Source organism: Ambystoma mexicanum, chromosome 4p (assembly GCF_040938575.1).
Source record: "Ambystoma mexicanum isolate Mex_15411 chromosome 4p, UKY_AmexF1_1, whole genome shotgun sequence".
NCBI classification, from domain to species: domain Eukaryota; kingdom Metazoa; phylum Chordata; class Amphibia; order Caudata; family Ambystomatidae; genus Ambystoma; species Ambystoma mexicanum.
Genome location: NC_090927.1, coordinates 594,658,117 through 594,673,704, shown reverse-complemented (window position 1 = coordinate 594,673,704; position 15,588 = coordinate 594,658,117). Strand labels below are relative to the sequence as shown.

Genomic DNA, 15,588 nt, shown 5'->3' with positions numbered 1-15,588 from the left:
ACTTTCTTTTGTATGCGATTTTTTTTTTTTTATAAAATGTGTAATTTAGAAAATAATGTGTTCATGTAATGTTATTACAGTTAGGACTATTATACATTTAAATGTGAACATTGAATATTTCAGAACCCTTGCTATTTAACATGTTTCTATTTCTATTAACTCTTATTATTGTTTTATTACTGCATATACTTATTATATTATGTTTGAAATACCTGATATAGATGTACCAGAAGCAAGTACTTTCCCTCCAATTAAGTTTTGTAATTATTTACTAATATAGGAAATTTAAACCATTTGTGTAACGTAATATATTTTTATTTTAAAGCGTCTACATTGATGTTGTCAGTGATAGCACGAGTGATGTCATCAGTGATGCCATCTCTGATGTCATCATTATGGTTATAGGGGATGCATAGATAAGGTGGACTTGCTCAAACTGCAATTGCTAAATTTAAAGGGTTTTGTTGATTTAAATCTGATCACCTTAACTCTTTCATAACCAAGGATTTTATAACTGAATATATATATTATAAACCGGCAGTCGCCACCCTATAGTTAATGTGAGTCGCATTCCCATAGGAACATCGAAAAAATGAATTGCTAATAACCTTTGATTCATGCCATGGATGTGGCCAACATTTTGAAGTCCATTAGGGAAGGGCAGGCTCCTCCAGCCTGCAAAGTTTAGTAAAAATACATTAATACAAATAAAAGTTACTAAGAAAACAAAAATCAAAGATGCAGCCTAGTTCCATCATTTTCCCATAGACAAAAAGGCAACTTTTTACTGGACCGCACAGCCCAGACCGCTGGACGGATTTGGACCAGGTTCTAAACAACTTGGGCAAGAAGCATTGAGCATCATTGCAAGTCCGGCGGTAGACATGCCGGTTTTAAATCGCAGGCTCCCGCCGGCCCTGTAGTGAGTTACCGGCACCGGATTTACTGGAATTACTGGGGCAGTACAGCCTCGGTGGTCCAGGAAATCCGGTGCCGGTAATTCTGTAAATCCCCATTCCCACATCGGACTCCATGAGAATGGGGACTGCGGAAACACTGGCACCATGTCGTAATGGTGCCAGTGTTTCTGTGCATCTCTGCATGCGGGTGCCATTCGCCCACCAGGTCTGACCTGGCGGATGGAACGGCACCCGCCCATCGAACTCGTAGTTTGACGGTCCAGAAAACGGTGCTGGTACGGTTCTACCGGCACCAGTAATTCCAGACTGGCAAACGTGTGATGAGGCCCATTGACTTGGGGCATTTTTGTAGTTTGGGGTTATTCCATTCAGTAGTTGTTTTAAATATTTGACGGAGAAGGGGATGCAACCTTCTCCCAAATAGATAGCTATATCTCGGGTAAATTCCCAAAACCAGTTTTAAAAAAAAATGAAACATCCACCATCTTTGTATTTGCTTGATGTGAGAGATAGCCGCAGATATAGCCAATGGTATCGGAAAAGGAAATGAAGCAAAAAGGCCATTTCAGGTCAAAAACATGCAAATGCCATCAGTCCACAGGTGGGGGCGGGTAAGAGGACAACAAGTAAAATTTGGGAGGGGATCTAGGGACTGAGTCTGCAACACAAAGCTTTTCCTTATCCTCAGCTATGGACAGCATAGCTGAGAATAGCTGACATTTGAAAGCAAATGGCATCATGGTAACAGCGTGTGTTGTGGGGGGAATGTGAAAGCGCAGAGAAGGTTAGGAGGCCATCATGGGTGTATGGGGAGCAGGCAAAGAGGAGGGGGTCACTTGATGAGGGACTGGGGGGCAGGAAAGCATTGTTTATCTAGACATGTTTCCCATATTCGCGGCTGCAATATGACTACAGATAGCTGTGGGAATTTGTATTAATAATGTTTTAAAATAATAGATATGTTTACAGCTACAGTGATATCAGGGGTGAATAAAGTCCATGGCCAGTGACACAATAGCCCATTCCAACCCTGCTTAGCTTCAAAGTGAGGACGAGGCCAGCCCCATCAGGCCATGTTGACTAATACATTAGCCCAAGTTACAAGACAACATAGAGCAACATAGCCTGAGGGGGGTGGCCCTTTCCTTGTTTTGAAGCTGAGCTGGGTTGGCCCCAGTGACTGCATGGATGGGAGACAGTCCACAGTCCCTGTTGTCATGTGTTTTCTTAGTTTTAAATATCTCATAACACGCTAAGAAAACACACAACACCCACCTTATTATTTTTTAACGGTGCTACTGTCACTCATTGAAAGTTTTGCACTCAGAGATAATTAGTTTGCATTTTGATGAATTGCATTTTGGTATTTGTAGTCTCTAAGTCAAGATGGGGAATAATGCTAAAATTGTACAGTTTTTACCTAAAATAGTTCTATAAGAAGTTCTATATTTGAGTGACACTATGGTAGTTGTACTTTTCAAGTTATCTTTATAAAGCAGAGTATTGTTGAAAGCCAGACATGGGGGTAAGAAAGGGGACTGATGAGAGGGCAAGTAAGTCATAAATATTTGCCCACAATGTGCCAAGAGAATTTGCAATCCTGGACATTGGTGCAGTTATTTGCCCCTGATTGTGGCTGCTTTTCAGCGGCAAGTAAAGGACACATGTGGGTGGATAGCATATAACCTTTTCAGAGGGCGGATGTAATCCCTTGGTTTTGTTTGAGATTGAAAAACTTGCTCAGGTATTTGGATACAGGGGTTTTACTCAGGTTGTCATGTTCCCAGGGCAGATGCTTAACCACAAGACCACACGCACTTGTTTAGTATTGCAATTTTGTTTTTCTGGGAAAATCTCATGACAGATTGCCAGGTTTAAAAAGTGAGCACCTTTTATTCTTTTCCAGCATATTTATTGGAACATTTCCTCTCCCATGTTATTTTCCTGGTGTTCATTACTTTTTTTTATAAAGTCCAATGCTATTTTGTCTTGGGCACTTCCTTTCTTGTGGAAAGGTCAGTTGGACTGCATTTGTGTATTTCACTTTTAATATATTTGTTTACTTACTGTACATATATATCCATGGGTGCTAGCGTTTCATTTCTGTTGTCTGTTATTCTCTGCACTGCTGCTAATGTAATCACTGTGATGAAGGAGCCTACATCTGAAGCACTCTTGTCTTTTATTTATTTCATCGTCACCCCTGAGACAACGAAGATCACTCGTGTTGCACTCTTGACTTTTTCCGCTCTGCCAACTACTGTTTTGATGAGGGAGGCTACTCGTGAGTGTGTCTTCTCTGTGACCTCTCCTTGTGCCACCACTGTGATGAGGGAGATTACTCCCAGGTTTTTCCGCTCTTTGGTTTCACTTAATGTTACTACTATGAGAAGGGAGATATCTCCTGAGTGTTTCTTCTCTTTGGGTTTTCTTAGTGTTATGACTGTAATGAGGGAGATTACTCCAAAGTGTTTCTTCTTTTTGGCTTCTCTTAGTTTTGCCCGTGTGATGAGGGATATTACTCCTGAGTATTTCCTCTCTTTGGCTTCTCTTAGTGTTATCACTGTAATGAGGGAGATCACTCCTGATGCACTCATGATACTTGACCTTCTGATTCTCACTACTGTGACAAGGATATGCAACTTTGATGCAGTTATATCCAGGCCCCCTCCCAGGTCTCCCGCTATGCCCATTAGATTCAGGCTTGTGGGTGAGTCATTGGTTTGTCCTGTGTGGTCCACACGACTTCTACGGCTTGATCCTGGTCTTCATCCTGGTGGTGTGCCTATTCCTTTGAGGCCTAGGCAGTATCAGTGCTGTTTATGGGCCAGACCGTCCACCCTCCTTGGGTCAAGCCACTACCTGGAACTCTTGATCCTCGGTCCAGGTTGACAGCTTGTCTCCCCGTTACTCTTATGGTCGGGATGGGCCGCTCTCTGTCCCGACTGTCTTACTCCTGGCTCTCACTTCTGACTTCGCAGCTGCTACGCTTTTGAATCTTACGGCTCCTTCTACACCTTCATTCAATGTTAGTCCATTCTCTCTTTTATTCAAATGCCGCTTGTCCCTCCCCACCGTGAGCGCCTAGTCTTTTGTTTGTCTTTGTATGTTGATCTCTACTCCTCTTTCCCTCTTCCTCCTCTCAGTATGTTTGGCTGCCAACCAATACACACTCTTTGTATAGTTTTCATTCTTCCTCTTCGCAGTACTATTAGAAAATGTACATGTGAAATGTTCAGCATCTCAGTTACAAATAGATACTTGAGGTGCTGATACCTAAGAAGGGTGAGAGGGTTTAAGGTTGTCCTTTAAGAGGTTATGACAGAGTTCTGTAAACGAAAATGAGCCCTTATGCCACAGGGAGGAGTTTCTTCATATTAGGTCCTACCGCTTATTTTCATCCCTGCCGGGAATATTGGGTAACGTTCTCACATCCCTAGCCTCATATGGAGGGGCTCTCCACTGGGGAGAAGTGATGAGATCCCATGAATTGTCACACATCCCAAAAGTGAACAAAGGGGCTGGAGCCTCCCAACAGTATCTTTCTCAGTTCTCAGCAGGTTCATGACATCATACCATATTTGGGATGTTATCTTTGTTGGATGAACCAGGTTGGATGTAGCAAATCATGCTGTTTCAAGTGGCGTGCTGGTGTCAAGTTAGTTTGAAGCAGAGGCTCTGTGCGATTCAAAGGCAGTTTTCGAGCAATGAAGTTTGATCAGATCACAAGGGTCAGACTGCTGTTCAAGGTCCAGAGTGCTTTGATGCTGCAATCCTAGTGTCTCAATGCAATGTTCAAAGAGGCGGTTGTTCCAAGTCATTCAGAGCAGTAGCAAGCTGATTGTTCAAGCCAAACAGGTGACAGGGTTTGTGGGGCATGAAGCAGTATTAACCTGGTTCGATAAACGCAGCAACAACAGTTCCGAGAACGTTCAAAGAAGTGTCAAAAACTGCACCACAGGTCCCTGTGGTTTGAGGGTGTTCAAACCCAGTTGACTCTGGTCCTATGATGTTTCAAAGCTGTAGAATGCAAGAATCCAGCTACTTTGACTTTTCTGGTGCTGGTTCTTCCATTCACCCAGGGGAGGCCAGCTTGAACTTACAAGTGGAGCATAGGTTCCAGTCAGCTGTCAGAGAGTGCAGGTCCAAAGTAGGGATGTACCGAACTTCGGCTTCAAGTAAGCATTCAGCCAAATTCTGGCTGAAAAAAAGCTATTCGGCTCTGGCCGAATAGTTTCTTGCTATTCGGCTCTTGCCGAATACTTTGTCGTTCTCATTTTAATACAATGCAACAAGAACTCATAAAGGCAAATATAGATTTCAGTTTGCAAAACTGAATACAATCAGACCAGACACTTAGCCACAAGACCAGGCAAATTGCTATCACACAGCGGTAAAAATATCTTATATTGTAATCTGCTATTTAGGGCATGTTTTGCTACATATTTTCAGACATGAAAGGTGCTCACCTTTTATACTTAGCCAGCAACAATACAGGAGCATCTTTTCTTTTGGCAAATGTTTATATGCAATGTGTACTTTCTTGAGTTGGGTAAGACAAGCTGAAAGAAATGTGCATATTTCACTTTAGGATACATTCAGTTCCTGTCATTTCACTTCCCATTGCGTACGTCATAGCCCCCCTGCCCCTCCCCTTTTCTTTTTTTAAGGACTTGAATCCTGAGTTTACCATTATCTGATATTTTATTAGGAATGATAAGGTGCATATGTTTGTGTATTGGCGAGAAGGAGTGGCGAGGATAATTGAAAAGTGAGCAGCATTTCCTCCTATGGGCCAGGCCAATGGAGAAACATTAAGAATTCACAATAGGTAATGGAGACTACCAGGGATCGGTTAGGTGGGAGCTTATTAGTGTGCCTGACATAACAGGCCTCTCAGAGGAATTTATGTTGAGTCATTTCTCCAGTTCCAAAGTGAGCCAGTGTGTGACAACGGGTAAATATAGGCATGAGCACTCTGTATGAGACAGTCAGAGAGCTATGCTCTGTTGGTGGAATTTGTAGGATGCAGAGTTGGGAGATCCAGAAGATTGCTGGGATGGGCCAAGTTGGGCTGAGCCTTGGAGTCTGGCTCAGCTCCAGGTGGCAAACAAGGGCTGAAGCAGCAAAATGAGCATGCAAGTCTTGGAACCAAAGACACCATTGCTGACACTCTGCCAGCATACCGTGCAAGCCCCCATTACTGGCATCCTGCCTTCCTAACATCTCCACAAACTTCCTACTTGGGGCCTGAGAACCCCTTACACAAATACCACATGGCATTCCACCTCCCACCCCAAAAACACAAACCCCCTAACTGGAATTCTGTTTGCCCATCTCTACTAAACATAAATCCCTGCATGGCCTCCCAACTCCCCGACCACGCAGAGAGAAAACACCCTACACCTACTCGGAGCAATCAGACAATGAAGGTTAAATCTGCTTTTTTTCTGGCTTTTATACTTTAAATAAAGATGCTGCATTGATTACAATGAAGAGAAATACAAGTATAGAATGCATTTCAAATGGTGCTTTATTCTTTTTTTAAAAATAAGTGTGTCTATTCAAGTTTGGAGAATGATTTATTATTTAAAGCAACTATTCGGCTTCATATTCGGCTTTGGCCGAATAGTTCACAAACTATTTGGCATTCGGCCGAATACTTAATATGCTATTCGAAACAGCCCTAGTCCAAAGACATTTTTCTAGAGTCCTTGAAGGTCCAAAAATGAATCAAATAAGGAGTGGGTGGCCCCTTAAAAGCAAACATCTGCAGGGGATTGAATTCATGTAAGCCTGCTTTAAGAGGCCAAGTTTCGGTTTCATATCCAACTGCTTTGTTGTGCAGGAAGTGGAAGAGACAGGAAGAAAATAGAAGCCCACAGAAAATGAAGAAGTAAAAACCCTTGTTCCATTTCATTTCTGCTCTGTTGACTGCCTAACTCTGACACATTCATAAGCCTGAAACATGAATGTCACTTATAAAATCCTGGTATGAGACTGGTCATTTTGTTTATGGGGTGCCTTTTTTGAAGCTTGGTTCCTAGGAGTCCACTGCTGAATTTCCTGGACTGTAGATAAGTGTTACCCAACCTCACAGAGGATCAAAGAGGGACATGTCTACAGCCTATTGTTCTGCTGGTTGCAGCAGAGACAGGACAATACACACAGCCTGTCCATGGCTGACCTGGACTCACAGTGTTGACATGATTATGCTACAAATCAGATGTTGCTTTAATAATAATCTAAACTCTCATCCACCATGCCAAAACCCAAGTAAAACCTATTATTCAAGATAACCCTTCCACTGACGATAGTTTATCATAATTATTATGGTTTGAATCAGAGGTGCAGATTTCAATGCAATCTCTGCCTACAGTGCCTTTGCTGTGAGCGCTGAACCTACTCTGTGCCACTGGATATCAATAGTTGCAGATTGGAGACAGAGGCAGCAGGGAATTGGTGTTCACTGTGCTTTGACATGGAGTTAAAATAAGGGGGTCTGATTAGTAGACCACCCTCTCTGAAGTGGATTGCCAGAATAACATTTAGGTCCAGGGGACTGTGACAGGAAGAGTAAGGAGGTGGTAGTGGGGTACTGTGATGAGGAAGAGTGACATAGTGACAATGGACAGATGTGACAAGGAAGAGTCAGTTGGAGGTAGTGGGGTACTGTTACAAGGAAGACTACTGGGTCCAAAAGAAACATATTGGGGCAACATGTACAGTAGACACTACTGAAGGCATTGCCTAATGGCTTGTCTAAAACCTATAGTATAACAAAACCGTTGAAATTCACTGAGAAGACCTAAGTTAAGATGCAGTTATCTTGTTGATTAAGCAACAAAAGTCTTTATATTGAGCGCATATGGGAAGTCATGACCAGCTTAAATCGGTGTGTTCACATTGCAAAGCCCATGACATATACATGTATAAGAGAAGGGATTCAAAATGACATACAGAATGGCATTTTGGGGAACATCAATGGGAACGCGCTGGGTTAAGCTGGTTATGACTTCCCACATCTGCTGAATATATATATATATATATATATATATATATATATATATATATATATATATATATACTGAAAAAAAACATTGTTAATGTGATGTTATAGTTTAGTAGCCCTGATGAAAAGCTATGAAATTCATTGAAAAAAAAAACTTTGTTAAAGGGACCTAAAAAACAAAGAAACTCGCTGGTTATGTTAACCTGCGGAGTTGCTTCAACCTTTGGAAGAAGATGCATTGTTGAAGGTTGCTAGTACACCCAGGCCAGCTACACTTCAAACACACAGCTCCCTCCAGTTTCCCTCAGTAATTTCCTAGTGTTTAAGAAACCTGAAGACATGAAAAGATGTAACCATCTTCCAAAGAACTACTTTTCTTCAATGCTTTTTGAGGAATCTTTTGTATTTCAGTTTATTTTTCCAAAGCAGCGCAATAATTCTTAGAACACTGCCCACACAATCAGTAACTTCCATGCCATTTCGGTTAGTATCATGATTTTTGGTTTCTTGTTCTAGCGATATGGTTTCATACTGAACATGTTTACCCTTGCTGACATTTGTTTAATATTCCCAATCCTTGTCCTGCATATGAGACCATTGTTTTTTGTTGTTTTTTTACCAATTTTCAGGATATCAGGAAAGATTCTGTGGGTATTTTTTGTTCTGGAAGATCATAATGCATTTCTAGATCTCTGCCACTAATTCTATTCCTTCATACATTTGCAATAAAAACAATAACCTTAAAAAGGTAATGATCCTTAATCATTATTGCCCTTAAAGCTTTGTGCATTTTCATTATATTTTCAATGTTAAAATATGCCAGATACATTGCAAGATCATCTTCTTACCATGCGTCACTAAGTGCAATTATCTTTCATCCCATATTCCAAGAACCCATAAGGAGTGCAAATCTAAATATTGTCTCGGCTGCCTGAGTAAAATATTGCCTCCAGATAAATCACTGGTGCATCGTCAAAGCCTTTTTACCACACTTGGAATGAGGATTTAGTCTAGGTCTTATTTCAGACTGTGACAAATATTATATTTTCCTTTAATTTTAGGATGTGCTGTATTGCATTGTTTGAAATAATATGCAAATATATTTAAGGTCGGTTAATGTATTATGCTAAATAGTATTACGTTTTACTACATCATAAATGTGCCAATCCATATTAAGTCAATTATTTGCAACTCTCAAACACCTCTTTTATTACATCTTTATTGGAGAACTGTTTCAGCCTCATCCAAAATAATATGTGTTTATGTATCCTTATGGGAATTGGTAAATTGCATCTCAATACCAAAATGCTGACTTTAGAAAATGATTTACTCATAAGTACTGCAGATATTCGGTTAGGAAGGGAGCTTAAACTCATGTTTTTATTTTTTTCTCATGTTTTCATGAACAGGTAATTGCCATTGTCATGGACATGTTTACTGATGTAGATTTATTCAAGGAAATCATTGAGGCATCAACAAGAGGCATATCAGTCTACATTTTGCTTGATGATTCCAACTTTTGTCACTTTTTGAAAATGACAGAGAAACAGGGATTCCAAGTTCAAAGAAACAGGGTGAGTATTTTTTTTTTAATTACAAATGGAATATCACAGAAATGCTGACACAAGCAATATTGTGAACAATTGGTTCATCATTTCTTAGAATGTACTGATGTCATTGTCTGCAGTTGTAAAATCTCACTTTTGTGCCGCTTCATTTCACACAGATGCAGGCAAAGGGTAGGGCCTCATTTCCTCTTTTGTTTCTAGGGACCGAGAAGTCACCAGCCAGTGAAATATTTGACTTGTAAAATACTACTTCAGAGAAATCAATATTTTAGTTATTTTCTGAATGAGGGATGATATTCAACACACTGTATTGAAAAATGGGGTGCATTCATTTGAAAATAGCTATACCAAGCAGACACGCTCTCTATTTTTGGCTTAAAATATGGAAGGGGTAAACTGTCAGCATGGCTGCTATGATTTACATATTTGACTTGTAAGCTATGGCTCCAATACAGACGTGAAAATGTTTACCTTTTCTGATGGTTGGTTAGCAAGGTCCCTTTCATGTAAATGTCTAACCACATGGTGCCAATTTGAAGAACAAGCATTGGGTACATGATTTCACTTCCTAGATATGCTCACCTTCACACAGAATTCACAAGAGCAATCGAACGAGGACCACTAGCACAATTTCCCATCATTCCCTGCTTTTCAATAGGAATCCACCTCAAATTGAGAGTTCTCAAAGGGAAAATTTTAAAAAGTGATCCCCTGTGGAGCTTGGTGAAAACTCGGCACTCCACACAGTGGCACACCACTTACGCTTAGATGTGTTCAGTTCATCTCTATGTGCAGGTTATTGGTCGAAACTATGAGCCAGAACATGCCTTATGCGCATAAAATTTGGATTAACTAGCTATGACAATGAACTGCACAGATGCCCCTTGGGCATAGTTTTCAGGAATGGTACCACATTTAATGTCCACATTCCATGGTGGGATATTCAAATTAAGGTTTGCAGAAACCTGCAGATCACCAAGAAACAATCCAACAGGGTGACAGTCAGAAATGTAGAGACAAGCTTTATGTCCATACAGCTGTGAAGAAATTGGTCAGGAACCCATCATAATATCCACATCCCACAAATGGGTCCTCCGAGCACAGAAACTGTCTTCCTTTATACAGTTTTACATAATGAACATTACACATGAAAGTCAGTATAATATTGCAATCTATTACATTAATAATGGACTTCCTAAAAGAAGTTATTTGAGGCATGGTTTACAGAGCCATCTGAGCTCGAACCAATAGTGCTCAGTCCACCCACATGACACAGATCTCCTCCTCTATAGAAGCTTTTCATTGAACATAATAGTACAAAAATTGCAAACCCAGAATCCATGTGGGTATCATTGTGATTCTCAGGCAGCCATACATGTTTGAGCTATCTAATTCTGGGTTTGTAGGTAGGCGTGCCTGGTCCTTGGCCTGTGGCATCCTTCATCCTTGCACGGCCTCATGAGCATGCATGCGCATGCCAACCAGTCATTATTCATTCTGAAATACCTCCCCAACACTATGCTGTGGTGCGGTCATCATTGCCAAAATGATGAGCATGATGCTGGATCATCTGAGACTCATGTACTTCCACTGGACTACACTAAAATACCATCAAGTTCCCCATTCACTGTTTTTGTGCTTTGAAGCATAATTGTCATTTTAGCTTTAATTTAATTCTAATACCAACACATCTCTAGAATGTAACTTTATTCCACTCGTTGTCTCTTCTTTTATAGTGTATACCTGCTCTCATGTTACCCCTACAACTAACTACAAAGCAGTATTCCTGTATATCTGTCTGCTGCGTATTATTTGACCATCACAACAATAGTAGAATACAAACAGATCAGTACAGTATGCATAGTCAAATTGTGAAATCTTCTCTTCCATCGTAGTCATTTCATGTTTAGATTTTTACAAAGTATTTACATATTTCAACTGAATATTGCTAACAATGGCCCTCATTACAAGTCAGGCGGTGGACCATGGTGCTATTAGCACCATGGTCCATGCCGGATTCCGCCATGGTGGATGGCGGAATTACCGCCTTATTCCAAGGTGAGTGGGGCGGTAATTTCCCATTCACCATTTGCCCTTCCCCATTCCCATTTTTGCCCCATAGGGCAAAATGGGGATGGGGAAGGCGCTAATTACGGCACCGTAAATTACGGTGCCGTAATTAGCACCAAGGTCGCTTAGCGCCTTGGACTTTAACGCCTGCAAAAAGCAGGCGTTAAAGTATGAATCAGGCGTTAAGGGTTAACGGCGCCGACGGCGGCGTTAAACCCTTAACGCCTGACTTGTGATGAGGGCCAATGAGTGATAACATGCGCTCATCTACTAATGGTTCCTAAGGCCGCACCAGAAACAAAATGAGACCAAGATGATCACAATATTGACAGTAACAGGAATATAAATCCAATTAAAAGGTACAACCAACTTCATCCACAGAGTAATATGGCAGAATATATCCAAGGTTGTCTATATATGACTGTTCCCTTGGTAATTCAATGGCTTTGCTTTCCTGATTATTATTTGCTTCTACAACATACAGTTATTTCTTAACGCCCATTCATACATGTATTTCTTGCAGTAACATTTTTTCAAATTGTCAAAATGAGATGGGTCATATTGATCCAATCATCAAACATCCTATATTTGAATTGAATGCTATACCATAATTCCTGTATAGATTGACATTGAAGAAGCCACTGAATTGAGGCCATCCGATAGCCAGGCTACAAGGCTTCTTTGGTTTTGTCTTTTCCATGACAGCATGACTTTCTGTTGGGTCATTCTGATTGCTGCACCTCTTGAGCAATTGGGAAAGTGAGAGGTTACTTGAAAGTTTAGAATCAGTAGTACAAAAGGCATTGTGCCACATGTGGCAATCACAATTTTCCATTGTGCACATTTCAATACCAGGGCAGTTGTGGTGGCACTACAGTCACTTTACTATGGTGCTTAGTATCGGAAATTCTGAACAGTTATAATGAACAGTTACTCCTCTACAATCATACAGATTGGGGTTTCGTTAAAGGGCCTTCGGTGCCAACAGTCTATAAGACTTTCTTGCAAGCAATGTCTCTCATGGCCTAACTGCACATAACCCTATATAAATAAATTATAATTCTGACTTTCTCTTGTTGGGCTTCCTTGTGCAGGTAAGCATATTCCAAATGCTGTTGCTTCATCTACTCTGTCTGACAAGATCCAGTCATAGTACAGCTCAGATCATCCTCGTTCAAATAGCTAATGCACTTTATGATCCTGCTGTGCACTTATCTGTGTATGTCCTGGAAATAAGCTTATTTAGCACTTTACTCTGTTTGATTTATTTTCATTTGGCATTAGCATTTCACATTTTCCTGTTTTAATCACTTATTGTGGGGGCTCAAATTTAGGCTTTTGAATGATCTTTAGAGTAGGTTTGTGTTAGGCAGAATCATATGCAGTACCCTTTGGGAACACCACACACAATTAAGACTACAAGTGACAGTACAAATTCACCTTTGGTACAATCATGTACTACACAGTAAAGTGGTAGCGAAGGCTGAGTAGCCAGACTTATCTCAAGAGTAAAGTGAGCAGTATCAGAAGTTACACAAAGGACAGTAATTACTATGGTACAAACAAACACTGACTCAAGGTTTCTAAGTAAAAGAATAAGCATTTATTTACACATTCATTTGTAAAACAGTTCACTAAATGAAACAGCAGAAAAATCACACTCTTAATATAACACAACACCCAATCAATTCTGGACAAGTTAAGCTCAAAATGAAGTGTGGGCAAAATGGCAAAAAGATGATGCCTATGGAGTAGGTGAAGCTCCACAGTCTATGAACACAAAAATGTAAAACACACAGCAAAACCCATGTAAGAGTGGGAAAAAAGGCTCACACTTTTACCAGGTGAAAAAAAAAATCCTAGAAATCCAGCAAAACTCCTGAGGGACTCAGGAGGTAAGGGAAATTAGCCATTCTGGAGAATTCTCCCTAACAGTTTGTCTTTCACCCATGTTGAATCTGGCACATTCTCAGTAAGCAGCTATCTCTCCCAGTTCTCAGGGACCCACTCTGGCAAGGTAGTACATGTGGCGGGTACTTATCCAAGTTCACAGTGTTCACAGTGTTTTGCACTCTTTATAAACCTGGTATAGTAATCAATACTGCGCTCCCACGAAAGAGACCAATAAGTACCAACCTACCAAGCAACTATATTCCTAAATGCTCACCACAGGCACGCCTTGATCAATGCTGTAGTTAAGTGTTGTTGATTAAATGCTGTCATTTCATCGTTACAGTCAACCTTCCTGAAACAAATTTCTTAACATATTCTTTCTCCCAGGGAAAAGGATAATCAGAATTAATTGTAAAATACTAAGAGGCACATCACCAATGGTGTTATCTTCTATGACATGACATCAGAATCTCTGGCAGTGCTGCAGCTCGGAACTGCACCGCATTTGTTCAGGGGGACACATTCCTAAGTGTACAGTTGTTCCAGTCTTCAGCAATATCTCAAAGGGTTCCATCAAGTCTTTGTCTGACCGTGGGTGTTATTGATAATGTTTCTGCTGAATATTCAGTATTTTGCATAGGTCCTGAATCAGTTTTCACATGAAGTGGTTCCATCTATGCATAGCTTCTGAATCCGTTCTCATGTGATGTCACTTCCTCTATCACTGCTAATATTCACTGTTACTACCACCCCAGGATTGACGTTTTATATTAAATCATTTAAATCATTTAGCACTGTATGGATATCTACCTTACATGCTGAATACCTAAGAAAAGAGAGGCAATGCCACATGAGTTATTTGAGATGGGACTTGGAAAAAGTGGCATCACACCAATAAAAAAAAATAAACCAGGTCCACTGTTTCCCAAAACACTTGTAACAGATATAAGAAAAGGAAAACATTCAGAAAACATTAAATTTGTGCCATGTATGACATACATCTAAAAACAATTGAAACTGAGTGATTTCGGAAAAATGATGAGCAAAAAAGTAATACCACAACAAAAAGAGACAAGTGCCGCCCAGAAAAGAGTCACATAGGTTGTTTAAAGAAAATACATCCACCACCAGAAAGACACAGGATAGGCAGTTGAATTACTCGAAAGACCAAACTCAAAATGAAAAAGGCAACTTGTCAGAATGTACACCTTGAGCCACATTTGTGTGTTGACTCAAAAAAACACATGGTGTGATTGCCTAGTTACATTATACACCAACAAGCGTAGGTATTGTATGAGTCACTGTACAATAATTGTCTACTTGAGTTTCCTGGTCTAAACCATTCCCCTTTCATTCTGTTTACCATTCCACTTTATTGCATTCTTGCAAAATACACTTGCAAAGCTTTGGGAGCAACTAAACAACCTTCAGAAGATTTCCACAACTTATCATTATGAAAAGAACATCCTGCCTTTCCTCATGCATTATTTTCTGTATCAGGGGCTTCCTTTTGCAATTCTGACAAGTGCTCTAATGATTCCTGTGATGTTTTTTCTGACTTCCCTTGCCATCATTTTTCTGTAATTCATCAAGGGGAATGGCAGGTTCCTTTGCTGTTTGATCAACAAGTCCATTCCCTTTTCTGATGTCATCCCGGGGGACAGGGTGCGCCACACATTTTATGACTGCTATTTCTTTTGAGAGCCTTATTGACTTTAGGAGTGCATTTATATATTTTGCATTTTTGTTAGGTGTTCTCACTGGAGTTAAGCGCCTTTGCTATTTCAACAGGTTGCTATAATCTTGTAGTATCACAAATACAAAGCAAGGATCAGTGTTTGTGCTCATGTGCTTGCTCTCTTCTGTGGTGCATGAACAAGTATGCACAACCAGTTAGTTATCTGTGCAGAATTTACACCTTCAAATTGTGTGTTTTCTAAAACTAAATGGGCTGTGCAAACTGTGCCAGCTTATTATCTCGTTTTTATTTCTTACTTTTCTATCTATCCTTGAAGAGCTTCTTATTTGGGTTTTATAATGGGGTTTCCAGTAAATCTGTTCTTGGCTTGGTGAGGCTATTTGTGGTTACAGTGTTAATTTGCTTTCACGCTCTGAGCGCGTTTTT

General features: G+C 40.3%; 1 protein-coding gene across 1 annotated transcript in view; it reads left to right on the top strand.

Moving 5' to 3' along the window:
* The window catches only part of FAM83B (family with sequence similarity 83 member B), a 430,667-nt gene that overhangs the window by 305,886 nt on the left and 109,193 nt on the right, over nucleotides 1–15,588 (top strand). The window contains exon 3 of the mRNA XM_069606140.1: nucleotides 9,342–9,506. Within this exon, the coding sequence (XP_069462241.1) occupies nucleotides 9,342–9,506 (165 nt within the window). The remainder of the gene's footprint in view (nucleotides 1–9,341; nucleotides 9,507–15,588) is intronic.